The sequence below is a fragment of the Odocoileus virginianus genome, chromosome 23 (genome assembly GCF_023699985.2).
Source record: "Odocoileus virginianus isolate 20LAN1187 ecotype Illinois chromosome 23, Ovbor_1.2, whole genome shotgun sequence".
In the NCBI taxonomy this organism is placed as follows: domain Eukaryota; kingdom Metazoa; phylum Chordata; class Mammalia; order Artiodactyla; family Cervidae; genus Odocoileus; species Odocoileus virginianus.
In genome coordinates, this window is record NC_069696.1 from 16,643,728 (window position 1) to 16,660,946 (window position 17,219).

Sequence of the window (17,219 nt, forward strand, 5' to 3'; positions counted from 1 at the left end):
CAGCATCTTTCGTGGTTCAGCAACAGCCTTTCAGTACCAGAGCTCTTCTGAGCCACCATCACAACACCAATGAGCTGCACAACTAGTTGAGGCATCAGCTTCATGAGAAAAATGAGTGGTAGGAATAGAAAGTGATAAATTCAACTACGGCTTCATAACCTATTACACAGACAAGGGGATTGGTAGCTATTTTTTACAGCTCTTTTTATAGCTATATTTTTTATAGTTATATGATAAGAAATTATGTCTTTTTTCTTCTTCTGTTTCCACTACCACTTTGTATAAGAAGTGATGGTGGAATTCATCATTGTAACACTGTGTTTCAAATTATGAAGGGCCACATCTAGAGCTGATGGGGAGGACTGTGTATCAATTGGAAGTCTGCTATTGGTTATTCAGTCACTCAGTCATGTCCAACTCTTTGCTACCCCATGGACTGCAGCACACCAGGCTTCCCTCATAGTACTGTACCAGTGCTAAATTTTCTGATTTTGACAATTGTTCTATGGTTATAGAGGACAAAATCCTTGTTCTTGTGAAACATTTAGACAAAGGGACAAAAAAAAAAAAAAGAAAAAGGGGCATAATGTCCTAAATTTATTATCAAATGAATCAGCAAGGAAAGAGACAGAAAGAAAGAAACTATAAAATGCATATACGGTAAAATTTAAACAAATGGTAACCATGGGTAAAGGTTACAAGATAGTTCCTTGTACTACTGTTTCAACTATTCAGTAAGTTTGAAATTATAGCAAAATTATTCTTCATGAGAGTTAAGTATCTAGATGGGGCGGGAGGAAGGATAACTACTTTTTAGTTATTAATTATGATCTCTCAAAGCCAGAGTTTATTGAAATGATTTATCCTAATGATAAGGAAAAAACTCAAGCCATTTATCAAAGTTGTCTAATTGATTATGTGGGTGTTTCAGGAAAACACAAAGCAATTCCTCAAGGCCATCAAAAGAGAGGTGTAACTGCTCTCCAAAGACAAAATGATTCTCTCTTCCCCAAGAAGACACACGGCATCTGATGTCTTCCATCACATTCCAAAAGAGCGTTTTCTCTTCCTCTTCCATCTCATCTCTGTTTCTACAGTAAACTAAGTCCTGCAGTCAAAACATTAATTTATAATTAACCACAAATTACTATAGAAAACCAACAACAAAAAAATTTACAAAATTCCATTTCACCTTTTCTTCTTAGCGTTTACTGAAGCAATCAATTCTCTTCTTGCAGATACAATTATAGGTTCTATAGCAATTAATTGTTTCTATTCTTGTTGAGGTTAAAAATGCACATTCACTTTTCCAAAAATGATAACCCATTATTGTCAAATTACTGTAGGAAAGAAAACATACATGGTCAACTGTTTAATTCTGCAGCTTACAATAACATAAATCATATTTTTAACTCTGTTTTCTAAATATCTGGCCTATGGAAATACTAATGATAAGTTCATCACTAAAAGATTTTTGGGACTTCCATACTGGTCCGGTGACTAAGACTCCATGCTCCCAATGCAAGGGGCCTGGGTTTGATCCTTGGTCAGGAAGCTAGATTCCACACACCAACAAGCCACAACTAAGAGTTCACCTGCAACAACAAAAGATCCTGTATATTTGAAACTAAGAGTTGGCTCAGCCAAATAAATAAATAAACTAGAAGATCTCCTATTGCTCTTAGCCCATTAAATAGAATAACATCTTCTTGATCACATCTATAACCTCACATTTTGTTTCACCCTGGGAATTTTTGACCATAGAGCAATATTGCTAGTTGAGATCATGACATGGTAACCTGCTTTCTTGTGTTAATTATTTAAATTAAAATGAGATTTTTAAAGGAGAGGAACTGAATTTCTATGATACAGGTAACTGGGTAGCATGTGAATATAATTTAAGAAGAAAAAGTAGAATTGGAATATAGGCAGAGATGAAGTTGTTGAATGGATGTTTCATATCTTTTCTTTCCCTCTCTCCCAGTTAGCTATGGGGCTGTTACCCCCATAGCTAATAGTTATTAACTAAAACATTAAAATTTCACTGAAAAAGTATCTAAAACAGGATCTCTATTTCAGCAAAGTGGTTGATTAGGGGAGAACTATCTTCCTGTTGAAGATAGTGTAAAATGCTGAAAAAAAATTTTAAAACCTCTTGAGTAAGTTCATGGACTGGAAAGAGGCAGATTTGTGCTCAGGCTGTGAGGGTTAAGCAAAAATGGAAACCCAGAATGGTAAGTGAAACACTGAAACCAATCTTTCCCTTAGAAGTAGCAAGCTAGAGAATGAATTCTGCCCAAGATGAAAATTCTATTGGGTTGGTCAAAAAAGTTCATGACACCTTACAGGAAAACCCGAACCAACTTTTTGGCCAACCCAGTGCATAGAAAGCAAGCTACCAAAAGGGTTGAGACAAAAGTGATATATTTCCAATATAAACCACCTTAGGACTGTCTTGAACCTTGAATTTAAGCAGAAGAGAAAAGGAATAATCCCACCTAACAATCCAAAATCACAAACCACCCCTCATGCAATTTGCATTTGCTGTATTACCTAGGAATACTTGAACATGCTATAGGTAAAAAGAGAAACAATTAAGGAAGAGAAATGAAACTAAATAGCTTGTGAGGCACAAGCAGAAAGTACCAGATGTGTTAAGTAAGTTAGTAACCTATGTGATTTGTTAGATGTAGTAAGCAGAGGGCTTCACTTGGCAGTAAAGAATCCACCTGCCAATGGAGATGTCGGTTCAATCCCTGGGTTGGGAAGATCCCCTGGAGAAGGAAATGGCAACTCACCCCAGTATTCTGACCTGGAAAATTCCATGGACAGAGGAACCTGGTGGGCTACAGGCCAAGGTTGGACACAACTGAGCAACTGGGCACAAAGACAAAGAGGAAGTAGAACCCATGTGTGCTGAACATAGGAAAGGAAGAAAGAATCAAGCAGACATAAAACATCATACATAAAACATACATGATGAACATAGACACTCTACATTCAACCTTAAGTTTGTCACCCATGGGGGACACTCATTCTGGCCCCCTGCCTGAAGAACTCCAGTAGAATCCATAGCTGCCCCTCAGGTTAATTGCAAAGCTGCAGCTCTAACCAGGCATGCTTGCTCCTGTATCCACGCAGTAGAGAAAAGGTATGCGCTGGCCACAGGAACCTTCTGTCTGTTGGCCCCCTTATACAAAATCTCAAGTCTGGCCCTTCCACCATCCTCAGGGAAATGTGATACCACATAGCCAGGTCAGATGAAGAGTGTGTAACTTAGGATCCAGGGCATCTTTTCACACACTTGCCCCTTCTCCTAACTGTGACAAGCTATCCCATCCCATCCAAGTGTGATGGGCTATCCCATTTCTTTCCCCCTGCATAGCGCTATGTGTTTAATGTGGATTTGATTAATTATGCAATGTGAGCATCTTATTTTGGCCCTGAAAGTGTTCGCCTGGGACTGTACTCACAGACTATGACTACATTAAGGTTGCCTCTTGGATGACATCTCTTGTAGATTTGCAGCCCAGAATCACACTACTTGCAGAGCCCAAATTTAGAATTAAAAACTGCTCAGATTCACAATGTCCCAAGACAGCCAACAAAGGCAAATATTTTCCTTGAGGAAGCCACCTTCATCTCAATCCTCAAATAATTTCCAGAGGCTCAAAAAAAAAAAAAAAAAAAACCACTAAACACTACAAAGGAAATGACATCATGAACAAAAGATGTGATAGGTTGGACCCACAAAACTTCAAATATTAAAATGATCAGGTACCAAATATAAATTGAGGATGATCTTTTAAGAAATAAATAAGTTCAAATAAATTCAAGACAGTTTGAATACATGAGTAACTAGCAAGCAGATTTGAAAATGTAAGAGAACTCTTAGAAATAAAAAATGTAACAGTTCAGATTTTTTAAAAAATCATTGAATAGCAGATTATAACTAAATGTAAACTCGAGAGTTCACAAAGTACTGCACTTAATAGAAGGACTATAGGGAGGATGAGGGTATATGTATGTGTATACACATGCATGTGTGTATGTTTATATTTACATTTATGTTTATTTATAATTAATATAAACTACTAATACAAAGGCTTCCCAATGACTCAATGGTAAAGAATCTGCATGCAAAGCAGGGGATGCAGGAGACACAGGTTCCATCCCTGGGTTGGGAACAACCCCTGGAGAAAGGAATGGCAACCCACTCCAGTATTCTTGCTTGGGAAGTCCCATGGACAGAGGAGCCAGGTAGACTACAGTCCATGGGGCCGCAAAAGTCAGACAGAACTTAGTGACCAAACCATCGCCACCACCACGAATACAAAGGAGTTTCAAGTGAATTTTGATACTCAAAATTTTGATACTCAAAATACTTATTTGTGGTTGTGGAAGGGATCACTATGGCTAACTCAGACTGGTCCAATCACATCACATCACCTTACTTTATGATTCTGTTTTAGTCCGCAGGCCTCATAACACATACTTCTGAACATCTGTTTAGTGTCATAATTTTATATTAACTCTGTATGATGCTTCTCTTTCTTTTTAACTACACTTCCTGAAATACTTTTTGAATCATTCTCCTTCTTACTAATGACTTCTACCTGAAAATGAGTTGAGCTCCATGAAGATTATTTTTAGAAATAATCATTCCAACCCAACACCAATATTAGAGTTTGAATGCATCCCGGAAACTTACAGTCCAGAAGGTATGCCATTGTCAATCCATTTCCACCTATTTTCCATTTGGTTAAATGATAATCCAATCCAGTAGGAATTTTGACAAGCCTGGGGTTGAAGGAGGTTCTAAAAAGGAAACAAAACATATCATGGGACTAAATTCACATCTATTAAATGAATAAAAATAAGGTCAGGTAAAAGATCCAGTTGTTTCTACTACCAGTGGTCTGCTAATTTCTACTTGATCCTTCATCCCTCCTTCCTAAAAGACTCTCTCTTCCTTCAACCACTGTATTTTCATTTTCCAAAGTAATTTTCATCTAATAGTTTATTTCTGTTACAAATGGCTGCCAGTCTAATAGGTTATTTAAAATGTGGAAAAGTTTAAATTTAAATATCTAACAATAGAAGAATTGTTAAATAATACATGACATTTTATGAAACCATTCAAAGTCATGCTCCAAAGAAAACTTAAGGGTTAAGAAAAATAATCATTACATATTTCAAGTGAAAGAAGAAATCTTCTAAACAAATTATTAAAATAACAAATGTTCGTGGGGATGTGTGCATTAGAGCCTTCAACTTCATTAAAAAGATAAAAAAAAGACGTGCTGTAGTTCAATAATTGGAAGGGGTGGAGGGAAACAGGGCCATATTTGGAAATATTTACTATGCCCCCAAATGTAATATATCAAAATGACATAGTACATAAAGTCTGATTAAATGACTGAATATATTTCTAAATATAATTTTAATTATTTTAGTGCAACAAACATAAAAAGTTACTTTATGACTTGACATCATAATTCTTTCATGTTATGATTTAAAATATCTGTTAGATTTGCATAGAAATTTTGTTTTGTTTATCTAGATAATAAGTAGAGATTTCAGACTGATAGTTGCAACCGTTTCTCTGTAAAAACACATTTTGTGTGTGTGGATAGTTTTTATTTGCCATAAGTTTAAAAGATAAATGCAATATTATTGTCACTGTATTTTCTCTTTTTACAATTCTTTTTGAGAGATATACATATTGATATAATATATACAAATACTGACCAAGTAAATGCTACCTACATGCGTGCATGCTCAGTCACTCAGTTGTGTCCAACTTTTGAGACCCCAGACTGTAGCCTGCCAGACTCCTCTGTCCATGGGATTATCCTGGCAAGAATACTGGAGTGGGTTGCCACTACCTACTCCAGAATGTTGCCTACAGATGCAATGAAAATGACCATAAAGCTAATTTGTAAAACTACCACCACTTTTATATTTCTCATTATTATCTACATTTTCCAGGTGGGAAAACTGAGGCCCAGAGTGGTTAAGTAATTTGCCTAGGGTCACCCAGCTAGTAAGTGGCAGAACTGAATTCGGTACCAGGCAGTCTGGCTCCTGGATTCCTAATAGTAACTACTAAACTACACTGCCTTTGGGTTTTCAGTTACCTCCTTATAGGAAAAAAATAACTGCTGGCTCCAGACTGCCATTTACTGAAGTGTTAAGTACTTCATCAAAGGAAAGGCATGCTTTTTCTTCAGAGCCCTAAATAAGGGAGATGATTGCAAAGACCCAAATTGCATCTTCAAGGGGGTTTCCATTTTGGAAATAATCATGCCCATCATGATAGGTAATATGTATTGAATGCTTATAAAATAGCAAGATCACATTCCTATTAGCAGGCAAGTTCTTCTGCTCTTTAATTTTTTATCTTTTTTGTGGAAACAAGAAGGTATTTGAGAATAGCATTCACCAAGAGGGAAATATTTATTAGGGATTCTGATGAATGCCACACTCAGCCCATCAATTTCGATCTCTAAGAAGCAACTGCCACTCCTACCCTCAAGGAGGCTCTCTGTGTTACAGTCTTCATGTTCTTCAGTTCTTACTTTTAAGTAATTAGCTTAACAGAAGGAAAGACCAAAGATATTTCACTAGAAAAATCTGTTTTGTTTGATTTTTTTTTGAGACTCTTAACTATACAATTTTTGTTCACTTGACAGTCATGACACAAGGAATAACTGAAGGTTCCTTTTTCTAAACTTCCCCATTTTCTCAGTATCTTGGGCCCAAAGGTGAGAGACAGAGGCCTAGAGGATAAAAGTACATATAACAATCCATGATACCAGTTCTTCTGCATCGTCTATCTTCAAAAGACATGAATTGTGACTTTGGCAAATCTGTTTACATCCCATCCAGGTATTAGTTTCAGCAGTAAAGTAGTAACAGTTTACTCCCCAACACCACCAGGAGACTTCCTTGAGTTTGCCTATAATACATAAGGTGAAGCATTAAAAGTCTGTTCATCTGGTGTTTTGTTAAGCAGAGGAAGATATTTATCAGCCCTCCATAATTTGAAAAATCTTAATAGCTATCAGTAATGATAATATGAATTTCATCAGAAGTCAGGAATGCTGAGGGAACTCTGCATTCCCATAGTCTTTGCAGCACTATTCACAATAGTCAAGAAATGGAAACAATCCAAATGCCCATTGATGGTTGAAGAAAACGTGATCTATTTTAAAGGGAATATTTATTTTCCAGCACTGGACTTCTGAGGTTATGAAAACAGAGATAGAGAACAATTGAGAAGCACATTCTTGATTAACCAAAGGTGACTACTTTTACAGAATCAACATTGTTTTTATTGCCCTGTATCAAGAAACACAACAATTAACAATGTCATGGTTACTTTTTAGTCTATTGCCAAAACTAAATATAGAGTTCATAAATATAAAAAAATAAAGGGAATATTACTCAGCCGTTAGAATGAAATCTTGCCATCAGTAACTGCATGGATGAAACTTGAGGATAAGTAGGCTAAGTGAAATAAGTCAATGACAAAGGGCAAATATTGCATGATTCCACTTGTAAGAGATGTAAAAAGTAGTCAAACAGAAAGTAGAAAAGGGGTAACTGGGGGAAGGGAAAGGGCTGTTGTTTCATGGGTACACAGTTTCAGTTACTCAAGGTGAATAAATTCCAGAGATCTGAAGTACAACATGGTGCCTGAAGCTAATAATGAATCAAACACTTAAAAACTTGTTAAAAGGGCAGATCTCATGCTAAGTGTTCTTACCACAGAGCAGAAAGGGACATAGGAAAACTTTTAAAGGTGATAGATATGCCTATTACTCTAATTGTGGATGGTTTTACCCATATATACATATGTCCCAACTCATCAAGTTGCATACATTAATTATATGCAGCTTTTTGCATATTAATAATACCTCAGAAAAGCAGTTTTTATAATAATAAAATTAACTTTATAACTGCTTAGAGATTCTGAAACACCTTCTAAATAAAATTAAAATTATTCTTTAGAAATTTTTCTTGTCCTCATCTTTTATAATATACGAAATCAAAATACTATTAATCCCTCAAAGTATGTTTATGATTATTTATAGAAGACAAAAATTGAAAACAGTCTAACAGTCTAATAAAGAAAACATTTAAATTGTCACAAATACAATGCAATAACATGCAACACTAACAGATATGTTTGTGAGGAGTATTTACTATGGAAGAGGTTTTTTGGTGACTCAGTGGTAAAGAATTTGCCTGCCAATGCAGGAGACCCAGGTTCAACCCCTAATCTGGGAAGATCCCACATTCCATGGAGCAACTAAGCCCATGTGCCATGACCATCAAGCCTGTGCTCTAGAACCTGGGAGCCACAACTATTGAGCCCTTGTGCCATGACTACTGAAGCCAGTGCGCCCTAAAGCACATGTTCCACAACAAGAGAAGGCGCCACAATGAGAAGTCTATGCACTGCAACTAGAGAGTAGCCCCAACTCATCACCACTAGTGAAAAGCCCGTGCAGCAACAAAAACACAGCCCAGCCAAAAGTAAATAATTAAAAAAAAAAAAAAAAAAAAAGACTATGGAAAAATGGCCACAGAAGAGAAAAAAACAAGATGTGAACCTTTCTACAGCATGAAATCTAAATTTTTTATAGGTAGTAAAAAAAGAAACAAAAAATAAAATATTATTAATTCTTCAGTACTCGAAAAAGTACATTTCTACTAACTACCATACCTAAATGATATCAAATATGCAAAATCTCTTTGTATAATGAACACTAAACAAAATATTGAGATGTTGATTAATCAGGCCAATTCATTCCATCATTATGCATAACAAAGTTCATTATTGTATGAGATTTAATATTCTTATTTCTTAGATGTTTTGAATAGTATCATCACACAATGTCACACAAACATCAACATCCTGGCACGTCTTGTAAATGTATTAGAAGGAATATGCATGTGCGTGCTCAGTCACTTCAGTCTTGTCTGACTCTTTTCGATCCTATGAACTGCAGACTGCCTGGATCCTCAGTCCATGGGATTCTCTAGGCAAGAATACTGGAGTGGGTTGTCATGCCCTCCTCCAGAGGATCTTCCTCACCCAGGGATTGAACCCACATCTCCTGCGTCTCTTGCATTGCAGGCAGGTTCTTTACCGCTGAGCCACGGGGGAAGCCCACTGGAGGAAGTACATATTGATCATAAATAGATAAAATATCTGAAGTCAGTGCAGAGTGGAAACACAAACACAGAGTTATCTACAACAGCATACACATGAAAGGACTTGCACTTATTTTAGCCTAAATGTATTTTTACTGATCGTCACCATATTTCATGTCAGCAGCAAAGTTGAAGTGTCTAATTTGCCTGCAAGTCCAAAGCAATCCAAATTTTCAGGGACCCTGACATAATATTATTTCACCTTCTGGGAGCATAAGAAGGCAAGAACTGCAATTGGGTTTGGGAAGTACAAGACTATTCATCCAAACATGATTCCTGGGGTCTCAATCCTATATTTGAAATAAGCAAACTCAAATAACCATGATACATCTAAGAGGCACAAATTAAAAGTTGTCTAGCAGACGTGGATCCCTGACACATAACATAAGCCTGGATCAAGCCTCAAAACTTTTGGAGTAGGAATAATTAATGGAAAATTGTGTGATCTTTAATTCAAGATTTCCTCCATACCTGTATTTGGCAAAGACTCTGAAGACTTCTTTTCTTGATTGCATTCCTTTTCTGTAACAAGTAAGTCTGACCTTTTTATTTGCCGAACAGTTTCATTTAGTCTATCGCATTCTGAAGTCTTCTCTGTCAAAAGTTGCTTCTTTAAGTAGTTGTCACTTCGTAAAACATCATACTTCTGACTGAGGTTCCGTAGAATTTCCTCCTGTTGATGTTTTTCTTGAATATACTGGAAAACTAAAATTAACAGCATAGGTATAATTTTAAAGTACTTATAAAACTTCACTGTTATTAGGACAGGAGAAAAGAAATCTCACTTTGACAACCAATCTATTTCATTCCTTTAATTAGTAATTTTACATTTAGAAAGTAACACCTCTACAACGTGACCATATAAATTGAAACATCAGATTTCTCACTATGGGCCACCTAAGTATAGAATAAATAAATCATGATTTCTAAATAAAATTATGATGGTAACATCTAAGTATTCAGTTCAATTTCTTTTTAAGTTAGCGTGTCATCTACAAATAGGCACCAAAGGAGAAACTGACCAACACTTAGCAACACATCTTCTGAGTATGAAAATCTACACTAAACAGCATGAAGAAATAGCACCAATATCATTGGAATAGACAGAATATCCATAAGAAAAAAGAGAGGAAGACCCAAATACATAGTTTTATCTGAGTGTAACATATTAGTACTTTCCCCCAAAGATGTCAAGGAACTCAAATGAAAGCTAAAGGTCACATTCAAGATCATCTAACATCCATGCATAGACTCACTCATTTTACTAAATCATTTCCTTATTATGGATTTTTTTAAAAATTAAGAGAAAGTCATGATTCACTTTCAAACAGTTGTTTCTCAAAGAATTTGTATCTCAGATTCCAAGTAATGTAAATTTAAAAGGTGGAATATTACAATAGTTCCCCTTTAACCTTGGTTTTGCTTTCTGCAATTTGAGTTACCCTGTCAACCACAACCTGAAAATATTAAATGGAAAATTCCAGAAATAAGTAATTCATAAGTTTTAAATTGCATGCAGTTCTGCATAGTGTGATGGAAACTCACGCCATCCCTCTTGTGTTCCCCAGGAAGGGGAATCATTCCTTTGTCAAGTGTATCCCACTCTCATCAGTCACTTGGTAAACTTCATCAGATGACTGTCGGGATATGCAGTGCTTGTATTCAACCCTTACTTCACTTAATAATGGTCTGAAATCACAAGAGTAGTGATGCTGGCAATTCAGATATTCGCTTACTGTGCTTAAATTATAAATTTTATTGTAGGTGTGTATGAATAGGAAAAACCCATAGTATGTACAGGGTTCAGTGCTTTCTGTGATTTCAGGCACCACTGGGGGTCTGAGATGGTGTCCCTCATGGAAAAGGGGGTTTTCTGTGCTAAGTCCTATATCATAAAAAATGTTAACATGCCTTATACAGAACGGACAGCTCATTACAGCTTCAGAGATACAGGAATAGATAAACAAAATGAAAATCACACTGTGATTATATCTAGGGAAAACATCACTAAGAAAGAACTCCCTGGAACATTCTCTGATTATAGCCATGGAACAATTGATAGAGCATGCTTGGGACCTACACAATGAGTGGTTGTTTCTATTACTCAGACTTGGATGTATTTCAGTTACTTACTCTTTATACCCAGCACGGTGATTGTCATCAAAAGAAGTAAACAGAGGATCCCAAGAGTCACTGCAATGCCATGCCAGGGCACTGAAGACTCTAAATAAAGAAGGAAGAAAGTGGTCAGTGGGGACAGAGGTCGGCCCACTACTCATCTTAAGCTGGACAACATTTGAAACATAGAAACAATCTTCTCTAAAAATTTTCAGGAACTATCCTGGTGGTCCAGTGGTTTAGAATCTGCCTTGCAATGCAGGCAGTACCAGTTCAATCCCTGGTCCAGGAAGATTCCACATGCTGCCAAGCAACTAAGCCCATGTACCACAACCATGGAGCCTGTGTGCTAAAACTACTGAAGCCCTCATGCCCTAGAACCTGTGTGTGTGTGTGTGTGTGTGTGTGTGTGTGTGTGTGTGTGTGCATGCGCACACACATGCAAGTGTGCATGTGTCAGTAGTCTGAATCTTTGCAACCCCATGGGCTGTAGCCCACCAGGCTCCTCTGTCGATAGGATTTCTCAGGCAAGAGTTCTGGAATGTGTTGCCATTTCCTGGTCCAGGGGATTTTCCCAACCCAGGGATCGAACCCCAGTCTCCTGCATTGGCAGGAGGATTCTTTACCACTGTGCCACCTGGGAAGCCCTTGTGCTCTTCAACAAAAGAAGTTTCCACAATGAAAAGCCAGTTCACAGCAACAAAGAGTAGCCCCCGCTCACTGCAACTAGAGAAAGCCCAAAAGCAGCAACCCAAGACCCAGCACAGGCAAAAATAGATACATAAAATTTTTAAAAACGTTTTACAGAAATACATCATACAAAGTGTTTTTAATTTGCCATCTGGTAACTATAGTTTTAAAACAAGTAAAGTTTTAAAGAAGTTTTTTACTTACATTCACCCATTGCAGAAATCCAACACCACAAGAAGAGTATTGGAGGAGTTTTAAAATGCATCCCTTATAAATGCACACACACGTGTGTGTGTGTGTGTGCATCCCTTAGAAAAGCACAGACAGGTGTTTGTGTGTTGGGGGCGAGGGTTGTTCAATCATGTATGACTCTTTGCAACCCTATGGACTGTAGCCTGCCAGGCTCCTCTGTCCACAAAAGTACAGATGGCAATAAACACAATACTCATTTGTGAGGATCCACAGTGACAGGCATATTTGTGTGATCACAGCTAATCATGAAGAAGAAGGAAAAAGCAGGCAATATTCATGAGAAATTTGTAGCCAAGAGTGAGTATTCTGAAGCTGCAAATGTTACTGGGCTCCATCTCTTAAAGAACTTTCTAGAAATCAATTTTTCTCCATTTATCTTAAAAACTTTTTTCTTTAGCAGTGCTCTATTTATTTTCCTACTTTCAAGATCCTCTCTCTCTCTATATATATATATACATGTGTATATATATTTATATATATATCCGAAATTTGTTATCTCTGATGGGCATTACATTAAATCAGTAAAAATCATTTTCAGTTTAGAGCTTGTGACACTGTTTGAAGGTACAGAGAGAGAATGGAAAAGTTTGAATGCCCTTTTGATTTGAATATTTTTGTTTTTTCATTGCCATTAAAGTTTGGTAAACATTTAAGACACCAAAAATACCTTTCTCTGAGTAAGAACACTGCTTCTAATGCATATTTCTCATGTCTTCACATTCTGTAAGATATTTCTTTAGGAACTGCAATGTTTTCTTGAGACTCTAGTCTGTCTTTTACTTTGGAAGCCCTCACAAGGGACTTTCCTGGCTGTCCAGTGGTGAGGACTCTGTACTTCCAATGCAGGGGGTGCAGATTCAATTAGTTGGGGAACTTAGAAAGAGTCCTTGTGAATTTGTCTTGACCAAATTTGAATAAAATCGCTCTATTACCTTCTCAAGTTTAAAAGAATATATCAATTTCTCCATTCTAACAATTTTTTTAAGAAGATCATTAAAGATCATTATGGTTTCTTATTATCAACTGAACACCTAGAATATGGATAGAACTTTTTATTTCTAACATCAAAATTTGACAGTCCATAAGAAGGCTTCCCCCAGTGGCTCAGCGGTAAAAAATTTCGCCGAAAGTGCAGGAGCCATAGGAGATACAGGTTCAATCCCTGGGTTGGGAAGATCCCCTGGAGGAGAAAATGGCAACCCATTTTCTGGTATTCTTCCCTGGGAAATGCCATGGACAGAGGAGCCTGGTGGGCTACAATCCATGGGGTCACAGAGAGTTGGACACGACTGAAGTGACTTAGCAAGCACATAAGAGTCAGGTGAATCTAGATGTTTCAAATGTGTACCTTTTTCCTCAGTCTTGTCAAGTCTTTGAGTGCCACCAGGTCTTAATCTGTTTTGTGACTCTGAAGGTGACTGAAGAAATCTCAGGGTGGAATAAGTCACTTCTTGATCACTCATCTCTAGAGTAAACAAATATACGTTTTGCATCAAAACTTTCAACTGAATGATTTCATTCCAAAGAAAAATTAAAACATCATTTTCTAAAAATATACTAGGATTAAGAAGATTATGCATGTGTGTGCACGCACGTGGATGTGTGCTCAGTAATTCCTTCAAGGGCCTGAAGTACGTAGATTGAGCCTGACTTATATAAGAAATGAGAAACTTTCAATATTTTTGCTAAAGTCATTTATACTCCTCCTAGTAACTATAGCCATGATTATTAGAAAATATGGGAAGAATTTTTTTTTAATTTACTGATAGATTAAATAGGCTAGGTCCTATTCCATTTAGCTCAAAATCTTCAACATGCATATACAAGTGTTAGGCAAAGTGATACCATCACAAATTACTGAGATACTTTTAAAACTATTAATTCAAAAAACAAAAATTATATCTTTTTGAGATTTTGAAAAACAAATAATCTTGGCTTAAAATGTATATGTATATGTATATACATATACTTATATATTATGTATTCAGATCTACATTACTGATAGTAAAAGGTTCTTAGAAGGATTGGAATATCAGTTTGTGATAATTATTTCTTGACCTGAGTAGATAAATATACTGTGTTGTTCTTTTCAACTATAACATGATGCTACCAAAGTATATGCCATATACCATCTGCAAAATAAATTATTGAGGGTTAACACTGCACATTGGTTAACATATCAGATTCCAGTGCCTCGTGGGAGATGTGCCAAATAAAAATCTCTTACATTAGACCCCAGACACTTGAATTTTTAATCCCAAATGATTCTGTGCATATTAAACTTAAAGAAATAATCTTCTAGTTGCCAGAGAAGCCTATGTGAAAATAAAATTTGTTAACAGGCAGTCTTTAGTTAATACCCATAAAGGATTCTATCTATCAATTGATATCAATATAAAAAGAAACTTTAAACTGTAGATATTTATGATGTACCTTGTTTGTATATTAGTGTGAAAAGATGCTAATAAACAGTAAATATGGAAAACAAATAGCACATGTAACTATATTCTTTAATTCTTTTCTTTAGTATCTAAATTTTATTACTCACATTTTCCCAATTTCTTAAGGAGAAAGGGTTATTTCTACTACAGAACTCTTCAAGATTGATTAAGGCAATATGCAAATCATTAGACCTAAATAAAAAGTTGTTGACTCCCCAAATCCCTCTTTATTTTGATAATACAAAGCAAAAAATCATAACCAATTTTTTAAAAAGAAAATAATTTTCCATAAATGCTGAACTACAGTTTTCATCTCTTTAGAGTGAATGCAGTTCTAACTGAATCAATTTAAAAAAATAAAAAGCTTTCCTATCCCTCCTATATTCATGCCAAGTCATTTATAATAAACTATCATATTCTGAGAATCTTTTTTCTCTAGAATCTTTTTTTAAAATCAGTAGGACTAATAGATACTCAGCTACAAATATCTGAGACAATAAAAAGCGAACGTTACCTGTGTCGGTGCTGTCCAGTGATGCAGATGGAGAAAACTGACCAGAAAAAGGTGAGAGAAGTTAGCTTTTACAATCCCCTATTCTTTGGGTGTGTGAGAGGCTGTAAGATGGAGGCAGACACGAATTGACTTTGAATCATGCTCTAACTCAAAATTTTCTGCCCCTCCTCTTGACCAAAGTGATGAAAGGAAATTGTATGATAAAAGCTGATGTTGACGAGAAAGGAAAATGGTCATGAATATATCTTCACCCATTTCAACTAACCAACCACTTTGGTCCTATGTAAAATAACATTCAAAATCTGTATTGAAGGACAGAAAAAACAAACTAATATGGCTTTGGCGGAAATAAAAAGTAACCCTTTTAACAAAAACTTGCATCCTTAGAAACTACTAGCAAAAAAAACTGATTAAAATGTATGTGCATAAATATAGATACATGTACACAAGAAATATTATGACTAAATAAATAACTTGTCTCTTAGAAACTTTCTCTTAGAGATTGCTATTTGAAAATAAAAGATTTCAGCATTGAAACATACACACAACTACATGCAAAGTAGATAGCCAGTGGGAGTTTGATGTATAACTCAGGGAACCCAAAGCTGGTACTCTGACAACCTGGGGGGGATGGGTTAGTGAGGGATTCGGGAGAGGAATTCAGGAGAGAGGGGGTACATGTAGGCCTATGTCTGATTCATGTTGATGGATGGCAGAGGCCATACATCACAGTATTGTAATTATCCTCCAATTAAAATAAATAATTTTTTTTAAAAAACACACAAAAATAAAAGATTTCTTTTTCCATTTATGTTTATTGCAGGTAAACGTATTTTAGAAAGTATTTTAAAACGTAATTCCACTATAAAATTTTGGTGTATATGATTCTAGTTTTTTATCTGTATGTCTTTTTTTGCTATCAGAGTTGGTGTCCAGAGAAGGCAATGGCACCCCACTCCAGTTCTCTTGCCTGGAAAATCCCATGGACGGAGGAGCCTGGTGGGCTGCAGTCCATGGGGTCACTAAGAGTCGGACATGACTGAGCGACTTCACTTTCACTTTTCACTTTCATGAATTGGAGAAGGTAGTGGCAATCCACTCCAGAGTTCTCGCCTGGAGAATCCCAGGGACGGGGGAGCCTGGTGGGCTGCCGTCTCTGGGGTCGCACAGAGTCGGACACGACTGAAGCGACTTAGCAGCAGCAGCAGCTTCAGAGCTGATGTCATTCCACACACAATACTTTTGATCTCTTGTTTTCTACTAAGTGTTTCCTCATTTAAAACTATTCATCTATAGAGGGAAATCAAGAAAGGAAAAAAAAAAAACAATTCATCTAAAATGTGACCTTAAAAACAATTGTATAATTATTATCCATATAGATTATACCACAATTTATTCAGGAAATCCTGTATTGCTGGACATTTAGGTTGTTTTCAACTTTTTGTGAATATAAAAAATGTTTAGCCTGTACTTTTGAATATTTTCTTAGGAAAACATTTTAAACAAAATATGAGGTCAAGGGGTATGTACATTAAAGAGCCTTGATATGTATTACCAAATGTCCCCAGAAAAGTTATTCTGTTTATACAACACTAGTTGTATGAAAATGATAACATTTGATATTTTTAAAAGATACTGATGAACTATTCTCCTATTTGAGTTTCACCTATGAATCTTACCTCATGAAGGCATATGATCTTTCAGCAAAAGGAAATTTATTTCTGTAAGTCTGTTTCTATGAGTCAGATCTTCCCAGAATACCCCCAAGTCTCTCAGTGAAGTTCACTTTCATTTGATGCACATGCTGTCAGTCTTCAGGTGTGCATTTCTATGAAATCAATTTACATTGCTCTCCAAATCAGGTGATAATGGTGAATATAGAGTGTGGGGAAAGAGGAGTGAGGTAGAAAACGTAAGGTGAAATTGATTATGCAGAGACACACCCAGCCCTACTTCACCAGGCTCTAACCACATTCCCT

The 17,219-nt window shown here is 36.3% G+C and overlaps 1 protein-coding gene across 3 annotated transcripts; it reads right to left on the reverse strand.

Annotated features, from left to right (window-relative positions):
- Positions 1 to 576: 576 nt before the first annotated feature.
- LOC110149044 (killer cell lectin-like receptor 2) lies at positions 577 to 15,423 on the reverse strand. 3 transcript variants are annotated; one of them, XM_020911377.2, is made up of 8 exons: positions 15,241 to 15,423; positions 13,634 to 13,750; positions 11,359 to 11,448; positions 9,697 to 9,930; positions 6,819 to 6,961; positions 4,712 to 4,818; positions 1,193 to 1,340; positions 577 to 1,108 (listed from the first exon to the last, which is right to left on the reverse strand). In XM_020911377.2, the coding sequence occupies exons 2-7, from the start codon at positions 13,746 to 13,748 to the stop codon at positions 1,202 to 1,204; spliced, it is 828 nt and encodes a 275-aa protein (XP_020767036.2). In that variant the 5' UTR covers positions 13,749 to 13,750; positions 15,241 to 15,423; the 3' UTR covers positions 577 to 1,108; positions 1,193 to 1,201. The 3 variants fall into 3 exon arrangements, with proteins under 3 accessions (XP_020767036.2, XP_070309727.1, XP_070309726.1); XM_070453626.1 differs by lacking the exon at positions 13,634 to 13,750; XM_070453625.1 differs by lacking the exon at positions 1,193 to 1,340.
- Between the last annotated feature and the right edge of the window lie 1,796 nt (positions 15,424 to 17,219).

Coding starts and splice junctions, on each gene's coding strand:
- LOC110149044 (XM_020911377.2), bottom strand. CDS start 13,748: ATGAGTGATCAAGAAGTGACTTATTCCACCCTGAGATTTCTTCAGTCA. Junction 6,962..9,696: donor AGAGTCTTTGCCAAATACAG/GTATGGAGGAAA, acceptor TATGTATTATAG/GCAAACTCAAGGAAGTCTCC. Junction 4,819..6,818: donor TAGACGATGCAGAAGAACTG/GTATCATGGATT, acceptor TTTCCTTTTTAG/AACCTCCTTCAACCCCAGGC.